The 11,546-nt window shown below is 42.5% G+C and overlaps 1 protein-coding gene across 8 annotated transcripts in view; it reads right to left on the minus strand.

The window, feature by feature from the left end:
- The window catches only part of BTRC (beta-transducin repeat containing E3 ubiquitin protein ligase), a 125,272-nt gene extending 114,067 nt beyond the window's left edge, over positions 1–11,205 (minus strand). For 6 of the 8 annotated variants that reach the window (XM_081192245.1, XM_081192241.1, XM_081192247.1 and 3 more), the window contains exon 1: positions 10,841–11,204. In XM_081192245.1, coding sequence (XP_081048371.1) covers positions 10,841–10,888 — 48 coding nt within the window. In that variant the 5' untranslated portion in view covers positions 10,889–11,204. Of the gene's footprint in view, positions 1–10,840 lie in introns of all 8 variants that reach the window. The other 2 variants (XM_081192244.1, XM_081192242.1) reach the window with 1 other exon arrangement.
- Positions 11,206–11,546: the final 341 nt, after the last annotated feature.

Consider the following 11,546-nt stretch of genomic DNA (forward strand, 5'->3'; position numbering starts at 1 on the left):
AGTGCTAAACCATGGTTTGGCATTACATCTGAATCTTGCACTGTGTCTTTCTCATCTCTATTTTCCCATAACTCCTATCTAGTCAAAAACTTAGCAGCTAGTATTGTTTTGATTTACTCCACTAACAAGAACTATAATTTAGCACTAACTACTCATGAGGAATTATAGTTCTGCTGGTTGGTGAGCAATTTGCCAAGGAAGACCAGTTTAGCCACTTAAAATAAATATCCACCTGCATATACTAGCACTAATCAGGGCGTGAAATTAAACTTTTTATTCAGTAGAAAATAACTGCTGCAAGGCGGCGATTTAGTGGAAAGCAAATATTAAGGTCAACCTATTCTTCCCAGTGCCTACAGTAGATATGCTAGGAGAGAGGGCATGGAGCACCAAATTCCACTTTTCTAAGTCCATGAAGCTAAATACTTCAATGATGCGTTAGCAAATTTACCATTTGCTTTTACTAATTGCATATATTTAATGAAGCAAACAAAGCAAAAAGCTAAAACAAAATGCTGTTAACTTGAACCCTGCACTCTCCTTGCATTGCCCCCTTAAGGAACTAAAGAACTGAGTCCATTTGTGCACCCCTAAAGCAACTAAAGAATTGAGTCACATCATGAAGACTCAAATCATTCATTTATGTACCAAACTCACAAAATATTTACTTCTCTTTCTCTCTTTTTTTAAAAAAGGCTAACACACAATGGTATCCATTGGTACAATGTGCACATCTCTTGAAAGGAACACTGATTCATCATGTGTGAAGTTATTTGACCCCAAAGAATTTCCCTTCCACTGCAATAAAGAGAGCTGGTCCTTGCACATGTGCTAAACAGCTCCCTCCTTTGTAAGAAATACAGGGATATGGATTGAGGTGGTGGTTAACGTTGCCTTTCAAAAGAACAAATGTTCAGTTATTGAATATAGAGTAGCATATGCTCATTAGATATTTGCAAAACAAGTAGTGATAGAGTGTGATGTTTATTCAAACCCAACTGTTAAAATTTATATTTACAGCCCACTCTTTCCCAAAAGCTTGGGGTGAATAACAAATTTAAAAACAAATCTGGAATTCCCATTAGAAGTAAAACAACAAAGTGAAAAGACTTCCTTGCTCTGAGTATGTAAAATAATATTCCTCAAAATATGGTTTTTTAAAAAATGAAAAAGCACGTAAGAGACAAGCCAGATGTTGTCTACAGAAAGACAAATCTATTTTGGCTCACAGCAAAGTGTTACGACTACCAAGGGAACCCATTTGATCAACTCAGACATTTTGTATAGCTTAAGCCAGCCTTGTATTTAACCACTCGCCTGGTCACCATGGATGGCAAGGAATTACATGCAGAAAAGTAGGCTGAAAGCTGTCAGAGGGAGGACAAGCAGTTCATCTGACAGTCCTTGCATTTCTATGCTGGGTGTAAGGAGAGAAAACCTTCTCTTTCATGCCCAGCATGCAACACTTTTTGCTAGCCAGTTTTTTACATATAAGTGAGGATAGCAGAGGAGAGATTGAGTGCTCCATCCGCCAGTCCTTCTCATGACTACAAAACAGGCTAGTAAAAATTTTTTGCAGACTAGTCATTTTTGTGGCCTTATTTACAAGGCTTGCTCAAGCTCTAAGAGTTATTTATGGCCCAATCCTTTCTGTTGCTGCATGAGCAAACAAGCAGCTGGAATCAGGCTCCAGACCTCTCTACAAAGCAGTGCCTACACTATGAGCTGACTCAAGACATCAAGCCAACAGTGTGGATCAACCTAATTGTTGTAAACAGGCACCACGGTCAGGTGTGGTTTAGTGGCAGAGCACAAAGCCATTACTGAGCATGGAAAAGGGCTGAGAGGCATCAGAACTGGGAAGGACTGAAGGCAGCTTGCATGCTACTGTAAAACCCATAACACAACCAGCTACACTGGTGTAGTCCTACCCAACCAATACTCTGTAGTAACTGACGGGCAGCACAACAGGATGAACTTACCTCACTTCCATCACACAAGTGCAAGTTACATTTTTAAATGCTAATCTCTGCACTCACAGATACACATGCCTATAGGATCACCATGTCAGTCTATCAAGCTGACTTACTAAAGATCAGGTCATCAACTCAAGCTGCAGTGCCAGTGTTTTCAGCGATGCAATGAGAAAGCTCTCTGTTTTGAAGTGGAAGCAAGAGAACATGGCACATTTCATAATTTGCACTAGCCAAGTCCCTGAAAGGAGACTCCATGTCTTCTACATGGGGTGGGGGGGTGGGGGAGAAATACTCTGCAACAGTGGCTATAAAGATGCTATCCATGAACTGGTAAAGGAAAGAGATAATTTAATAATGAAAATAAAATAATAATCTAGCTAAACTCTGTTTAGATCACCAGGGTTTAAATCTCCTGAAATTTAAGTTTGTGAAGAGTTGGGTTTTTTTGTTTTTTAGAATGATACCCTATAAGATTTAAGTGCTTTGGTTGAGGAATGAAGGGATGGCACGGAGTTAATGTCTTCTCATTCACTACCCACAGCATAACTCTTTTGGCAAAAATGCAGAATATTCAAAAATGCCAAATTAAAAGTACCACAAGGAAAAAAGGGGTTAGAAATGAGTTGCAAAGGTATTTAATTAGAACTCTATACTAATAAGGTTTAACTCCATGCACTGGTAATTAGATTAAGCTGAAGTGGTTGCTAGTCCATTCATGAAAACAGATGTTGCTTCACAGAACCTTGATATCTTTCTTAAATACCTTTGAAAACAAGGATCAGAAAATATGAACTCTTATAAAAGGGGCTTTATTGTATTTTTATAGCATATTACATACCTTGTAAGAATCAGTTTGTTAAGTGTGAATGTCAGTTTTATTCTCTGTCCCCCTTTTTCCTGGCTATTTACAAGCTTTGTAAGAAATTGTTCTTTAATTAAGTCTAAACATAGTTTTATATAAATGGATTCCTGGAATTAAAAACGTTCAGACTTAAGAAATGATTGTTACAGAGACTGTAAGAGGCCGTAAAAAAAAGAATGCCACTTTAAACAAAGATTTCTCATTTTAATTAAAAAGATAATCATCAGAACATTCCTACATTTAACAGAACCATTTGAAGCTACTTTGGGTGGGGGGAAGCCTTCTTTTTGATGCAGGCATATGTAGTGTAGTTTAGATGATATTTAATCAAAGTCCCAGCCAAGGCTATTCTATTGTGTTTTTAAGGACTGTATCTGCAATTTTAGTAGTTTAGTCAAATACATACATTGCTTATTAAACTCATCCATTGTATGCTTGCAAATGGTTGCAACATAATCCAAAACTAATTTAAAGAATCATCTTGGGTTTTGTGGATTTCCTAAATTAAAGACTTCAAACAGAACATTTGATTCCAATATAACAGTAGTATACACCATGCAAGCCACAGACTTGGTTTACTGCCCACATTTTGGAGGCGGCAGCTTTTCTATATTGATAAGCATCCATTGTTTGGAGATGCAAAAAGCTAGCAAAGCTTTAGGCAACTGGTACACACATAACACTTACTCTCCCTTATTCAGTTTCCCCTGAAAGAAGTATCAGTCTGACTTGGTTCACGTCATGCTAACCCAAACCATGGCTTATTGTGACCACACAAGCCCTCAGAAAGAAGCTCAAAGCCATTTTGCTCCTCCCCAGTCATTCTGGCTGCTGCACCATGGTTTGGCTTAGTGTGTCATCCAAACCTGGGCTCATGATTTAACTTTCTCAGATTAACCATGAGCTATAACCATGAGAACTGTTTCCTAGTTCTGCTGGATCTCTCAGCGGTGTTTGATACCATCAACCATAACATCCTTCTGGACCGTCTTGAGGGGCTGGGAGCTGGGGGTACTGTCATACAGTGGTTCCGCTCCTTCCTCCTGGGCTGTGTTCAGAAAGTGGTGGTGGGGGATAAGTGTTCAGACCCCTGGGCTCTCACTTGTGGGGTGCCTCAGGGTTCTGTCCTCTCCCCCATGCTTTTCAACATCTACATGCAGCCGTTGGGAGAGATCATCAGGAGGTTTGGGCTGGGTGTTCATCAGTATGCGGATGATACCCAGCTCTACCTCTCTTTCAAATCAGAACCAGTGAAGGCGGTGACGGTCCTGTGTGAGTGTCTGGAGGCAGTTGGAGGATGGATGGTGGCAAACAGATTGAGATTGAATCCTGACAAGACAGAAGTACTGTTTCTGGGGGACAGGAGGCGGGCAGGTGTGGAGGATTCACTGGTCCTGAATGGGGTAACTGTGCCCCTGAAGGACCAGGTGCGCAGCCTGGGAGTCATTTTGGACTCACAGCTGTCCATGGAGGCACAGGTTAAATCTGTGTCCAGGGCAGCTGTGTACCAGCTCCATCTGGTACGTAGGCTGAGACCCTATCTGCCCACGGACTGCCTCGCCAGAGTGGTGCATGCTCTGGTTATCTCCCGCTTGGACTACTGCAATGCGCTCTACGTGGGGCTACCTTTGAAGGTGACCCGGAAACTACAACTAATCCAGAATGCAGCAGCCAGACTGGTGACTGGGAGCGGCCGCCGAGACCATATAACACCGGTCTTGAAAGACGTACATTGGCTCCCAGTACGTTTCCGAGCACAATTCAAAGTGTTGGTGCTGACCTTTAAAGCCCTAAATGGCCTCGGTCCAGTATACCTGAAGGAGCATCTCCACCTCCATCGTTCTACCCGGACACTGAGGTCCAGCACCGAGGGCCTTCTGGCGGTTCCCTCACTGCGAGAAGCAAAGTTACAGGGAACCAGGCAGAGGGCCTTCTCGGTAGTGGCGCCCTCCCTGTGGAACGCCCTCCCACCAGATGTCAAAGAGAACAACAACGACCAGACTTTTAGAAGACATCTGTTTGATGTATCACAGTATTTTAATATTCTTTTGGAAGCCGCCCAGAGTGGCTGGGGAAACCCAGCCAGATGGGCGGGGTATAAATAATAAATTATTATTATTATTATTATTATTATTATTATTATTATTATTATTATTATTATTACTATAAACCTTGAATGCAGCTTGTGGTTAGTCTGGAGAGAGGAGGAGGGTTCTGATGACCAGAAAACCGCAAAAGAGAGCGGTTGTAGTAGTAAAAAAACAACAAAAAATTAACCAAAGGGTGAACTTAATTTTACCACTACAACAACAGATTTGTGGCTATGATGTTTTCAGAAGGTTCTGAAGAACAGTGTTTGTCTTATGAAAGGCTGGAACGGAACACATTTTATGGAAGACAGAGTTCCCAAAGGTCTACACATAGAATGCAAGGGTGCAAAGTTACAATTATTAGACATTCAGACATTATCAAAGAACTTTTGTTCTCTCTCCTATGGAACAGAATATCCTAAGGAGAAACTAATACAACTGGGAAGTTTGGGACCAGTGGCCTATGGCATCTATTATCCCTTTCCTATTCAATGTGCAAAATACATCCAATGTTTCATAAAGTCTAGTAATCTGAAGCAAAAGTATAAATCTTATCTATTATGCAATCTAAGAATTAGCAAAGCTAGTTAATACACCCGTTGTGTTAACTTTAATATATATATATAAACTTTTCACCAAATAGGTATCAAAGTGGCTTACAACAATAAAAATATACAATTCAGCTCAATTTTGAGTGATCCCTCAAACCAACATCTAGATCAGGGTAGCCAATGTGGTGTCCTCCAGATGTTGTTGAACTACAATTACCACCACCCCTGGCCTTTGGCTATGCTAGCTGCAGCTGATGGGAATTGGTGGCCTCCAGAAGTTGTTGGACTACAGATCTAGTCAGTCACGGACTGGTGGAGGGACAAAGAAACTGGAGGTGAATCACTACAAGACAAAAGGGTGTTGATCTTATATATGAGGAAAGGGGAAACCAGTGGACCCTTCTACTGTTGTCAGTCTACAATTCCCATTAGCCACAGCATGGATGATGAAAGGGAAGGGAAGATACTGTTGTAGCCCAATATCATGAGAAGGGGGCAAGAGGTTCTACACACTGCTTATAGACAACTTCATGAAGGACAAGGCTATCAGTGACTATAAGTGCGTACTACTTCCAAGAATAGAGGTAGCATGCCTCCAAATAGCAATTACTGGGGGACAACAGCAGGAGAGAATGCTATGGTCCTTGTGTTCTGTTTCAGAGTTTTCCAAAGGAATCTGTTGGCCACAGTAGGAAACGGCATGCTGGATAAACAGATCTTCAGTATGATCTGGCAGAACGCGTCTTACATTATTATGGTTTGCAGACCTCTGAATTGGGGGAGTTCCGGGACCCTTCACTGTTGTGTCTGAATTCTCAAATGGCAGCAGTGGCTAGGACTGCCTTTGTTCACTTTGGCTGGCAAAGGACTCTTGAACTCACCTTGTAGCTATTATTAACATACAGTATTGGTATTTCCCGACAGGATTATGCAAACACACTTTGCATGAAACTGCCTTTAAAAAATGCATAGAATCTTCAGTCAATGCAGAATTCTATGGCTTGCCTCTTTATGGAGTAAGGACCAAAATAAGCATTTAACAGCAATTTTAGCTCACCTGCACCTGCCTCCAGCACTGATTATTACTTTTAAACTCCAATCCTTTAAAGACATACCTAGATATAAGCACTGCTAATCACAGTAAGACTTACTTCTGAGTAAACATGCAAAACATTGGGTTTTTTTATAGTCTGCCAGGCCAGTGCATATCTTTGATTGTCTAACACTCCTAAGAACATGTTCTACCACATATACCTTCCCACCCCTTCAAATTAGAGGATCATTGTATCAAATTTTATTTTGCCTTTAAGTCACTTTATGTGCTCCTTTACTGGAGCAGAAACATATATAATAAATGAATAAATAATGTTTACTACCTTTTGAAAGGCAGCATATCTTTTGCCCAAGCTTTCCCTGGCTCATAAAATTATACCATGTTATTAATGACATTCTATTTTACCTGTTTTTATAATACTATTTATGTTTGCATCTCCATTTTTATGACACTGTTTTATTGTTTTTATGTTGCAATCTTGTATGCTGCTTAAGAGGTTTTTAAATATCAAGTGGTTTAGAAATGCTTTGAAATAAATAAATAAATAAATAAATAAAATACTACTCATATCACCAAAGCTTCACTACATATTTAATTAAATAAATGCAGGGTTAATCAAATTCTATGATGCTGCTGAATGCAGATTTCTGCATTACAGAAGTCATTAATCTATAATATCCAGGCTTTAGCAAACATGACCAGTTACTTCAAATGTTATTTATTATTTTTTAAATTTTAAATTTACTAAATGCTATTTATACTGCCCTTCGTTCGAGGATCGCAGGGCGGTTTACAATATAAAAACACAAAAATACACAACATAGTAACAAGCAAAAACAATAACCCTGCTTGAGGAGGTTAGGAGACATTTTTTATTACTACTCAGTGCCAATGAAGTTGGTATTAAGCACTTGCTTGAATGGGTGTTGTTACTCTTCAGCAAAGTCAGCTAGGCTTAAGAGGAAAGTAAAAAGAAGGTTGAACTAAGCATAACTCTTCACCTCACTACAGCTATTCTCTTCTAGCTGAATCTGAAGATTGTTCTCCATTTCGGTGTTCTAAAAATACTGTCAAGGCTATGTCCAATTTATGGGCCAACACAGATGAAATTCAAGGCCCCCTTCTGTTTAACAGGCAAGAAAGTAGAGAGTAAGGGGGTAACTTATTCACCACCCTCTTTCTTAAAAGAAGCTGACATACATATCATCAGGTCTAGAGTAAAAGGGAAAGCTGGAAGGGGATTATCCATCCACCCAAAGCACACCAGTTCCCAGAGCCTTAAGAGACTGTGAGAGAATGCCCTGGGGCAACATGTTAGAACTTGGGTCTGACAGGGCCAGGGGAAACAATGGGAGCATCCCTGTTCCAGCTAGATTACACCAACTTGGGGTCCCAATTGTGAGCCCAAAAGAGGAGCTGGTCTCAGAGTTGGAAGAATCTATTATCCCCTCCTACATTTGCTCACTCTGAGTGATTGGCAGAGATAGTCACAACGTCCATAGTCACTGATCAGTTGTTCCACCAAATGAAAAATTGTTGGAGAATTTCTTCCCCATTAATGAAGGATAAGAAGAATCAGGGTCCCCAAAAACCACCTCTTGTGTTCAGAGACATCCAGCAGGAGAAGCCTGTTCTGTATGATTTGGGTGGGGCACTAGGGTGAAGGAGAGAGGGGAAATACTGCTGCTTTGAGGGAAGGGGAGGGGGAAGGAATTGGCTGTGCTCCCAGCTGTAACTTGGGAATAGCAGAGAGACCCTTCTCTCTTTTCAAAAGCAGAACCACCACAGACCTGAAACGGAGAAGGTTCTCTCCTACAGATGAGAAGTCAGGTTTTGCTACCCCTGCTTTCTGTTGGTGTTAACCCTTTGTTGCCTGCTCTCCAGCCAGCTGAATAAGAAGTGCTTTTTCTAATTATTATTGAAAGTAGATGTTAAAAAAAGACCAAGAGTGCAATCAGATGACAAGAAACCGCATCATAGTCCCCTATAAATCCAATCACATAAATACTGTTCCAGAGGTAAAGCAAGTCATGTGTCGCAGTTGATGGCACAAAACTGCAATGACAGTATGTTGTGAATCAAGATATTCTGTATGGTGAGCAACCAAATGCTTCTTATGTCAAGTACCAAATGGTAGCTGTAGATAATATTCTTTAGTAAATGAATAAATATCAAATAGATTAGCCACTGGTTATCAATTATTCTCAAATAATAATCAAACAATTAAAGCTTTACTTTTAGAAAAATTGAAGAACTGAGAGAATTTTGTGAATTGCAGAAAGTATTGTTTTTCAAAACAATCCAGTTCCGCCCAGACATTTTACAGCACCCTAAGCCAGATCGCATGGAGGTCCCGCCTTCCCACAGCAAAAGCAACACTCAGTCGGCACTTATGAGCTGTGCCATCTTTTGTAAATAAACATTATTGACCCTAGGGCTGAGTACCTCTGAGCATATGCTGACTTCATTGTCCCCCAAGAGGAATGAAGAATTTCAAAAAATAATGGATGTGAGGGGGAAATGTTTCCTGGCATATCTAGGATGGAAAAAAAACCAATATTCCATGTCTTGCCTTCAACTTGCCTACTTAAAGTGCTATGAAAAATGGACCTTCATGTGTTGCTTGCATGGAGCCAAGCAGTCATTCAACTGAAGGGATGAGTTCTCTACTATCTGGGGGTTCTGCTTTGGACAGATCTATGAGACCACTACAAAGCCTTGTGAAATGCATCATGCAAGATGATGTCAGCCACCACCTTGGTTTGTCTCTTAAGGGTCAAAGCTGCCTGAAGCAGCATGTGTTGGCATTTGCAGCACAAAGCTTTTACATGAGACTCTTATGGGTCATGGGTTCAAGCCCCATGTTGGGCAAAATAATCCTGCATTGCAGGGAGCTGGACTAGGTGACCTATGTGGCCGCTCTCCACTTACAGTTCTATGATTCTGTGTGTGCTAGACTACCAGCCCCACATCTTTTTTGTGTACACTATGACAATACTCTTGCACATTGAAGTTCAAAAACAGCTTAGCTGGAATCTTTCCAGACTTGGCATTCCAAACTGTAGTATCTAGGCAATATGGTAAAATTCTAGTCTAGATAAGTATTAGTTTGATAACTTTGTGTTTCCTTCCTAATCCTTGTGCTGCTGTTCCTCTTCAGAGGCTGAAAAGGATAGATGGTCTCTAGAAAGGCCCCCTGACCCCAATAGAGCTGGGGAAAGAAAGCCTTCATTTCTGCCTTTGCTATAAGATGACACCATGATGCACTAATTCTATATAGAAGTCATAAACTCCCTTGTATATCTGACAAGATTAAACCACTATAAAATAATAAGCAGTCACCTGATCTTAATATAAACCTACCAGGCCTAAATGGATAATGCTTGGTCACCTTTCAACAGAGTTAGTTTGAAATCCCTCCCATAAACAGGCCCCACCTTTACTGCAATGTAATGTTTCAAACCCTCTGGCACTCAATTTACTAATGGAAGCCTCCATGTAATAATTCACTTTGGAAACTCCAGGACCCTTCCCACTACCTCCCAGCTTACTGCATACTTTTGTGAGAAGACCTGCATTCTTCAAAAGTGACCCAACATAGCTAACCTTGCTAGCAAAGTCTGCCTTTGAAACCAAAACACTAAGCCTACCCCAGGCCTCTTTAAGAACACCTAGGTGCCCACTTACCACCATCCCTTAAAAAAGAAACAAAAAAAAACCCAATCTGGTCCAGCTTTCCTAAACCCTCCATCTTTTCCATCAGTCCCTCTATACAGGCCTTCCTTTCAGCGTTCCTTAAGTGTGTCCCCAAGCCTCACAATCTTTCCTCTCCTCAAAAATTCAGCCGCATTCTTAAGCCCTCCGTTACCCTAATCCCTCGGGTTTGTTTTTTTTTTTAAAAGCATCCTCTCTCTTTCGATATCAACCCCACATAACAGAAGCTCACACCTTAAAAAACAACACACACACACACCAAAAGACCCACCCCGAAAAGGAAAGGTATGACTGGCCTGCCCCTCTTTCCTCCCCATACATCCCGCAGAATCCTCAGCTCTCAAAATGTATGCCTTCCCTGGTCCTCCCAGTTACCTAAACCCATTTCGCAGATATTCTGGGGTTGCCAGCGGGTTCCATATACACCACAGCCTCCGCTCTCCCTTTCGCCATAGAGCTTCCCTTTCCGATTATTCCCCCCCCCGCGCCCGCCACCCCCTCCTCTTCCTACCACAGCAACCAGCAACAGTCATCACCAACTCGCCCCCCCTCACCGCATCCCCCCATCCTCTCCCCGTTCTTTCCCTCCTCACCATGAACTTGAGGGCCTTCTCCTGCACCACCGCCTCGGCGGGGTCCATAGCCCCCCCGATCCGCCTCTGCTGTGGCTGCTGCTCCCCCGCCAGCTCCGGGCCTCAGCCGGGGCCTGGCCGCCCCCCACCCCTTCCCTTCTCCCTCCCTCAACGCAAGGCCGCAGCCACCGCAGAGTCAGGCGAGAAACCTCCGTTTTCCTCCGGCTCAGGTAAGTGGGAAATGTAGTCCCCGGCCGTTCTCCCGAGAAGTGCCCGAGTGGACATCGCGGACTACAATTCCCAATAAGCCCCGCGCACAGGGAGACGGCGCGCCCGGTGCCGTTGCTTCCGAAGACAGCGAGAAGAAGGGGGAAGTGGCGGCGCGCTCGGGTGGGCCGAGCTGGGCTGGGTTAAGGGGAAGGGGGAGCAGGGAGGAACGGCTGCCTCTCCCAGCTGGCGGGAGAAGGGGCTGATGGAAGCTGTAGTTTCCGAAGGGGCCGCGCTGGGCTGCAGCGGGGACGAGTCGCAGCTGCTTTTCCCTTTTCCTTGTCAATCTGGGAAGCGAGAGCATAGGGTTGCAGCACGATATGCAAAAGGTATCGCTGCTTATTGAGACATTGCTGTGATTTTAGGAGTGGAAGTTTGCAGGTTTCCAGATCGCAGCAAGGTGTGCAGCTTATCCGAAATAGGAACCAAAGAACTGTGCGGTTGGAAGAGCCGAAGAGTC

Source organism: Podarcis bocagei, assembly GCF_964188305.1.
Source record: "Podarcis bocagei genome assembly, chromosome: 4".
Taxonomy (NCBI): domain Eukaryota; kingdom Metazoa; phylum Chordata; class Lepidosauria; order Squamata; family Lacertidae; genus Podarcis; species Podarcis bocagei.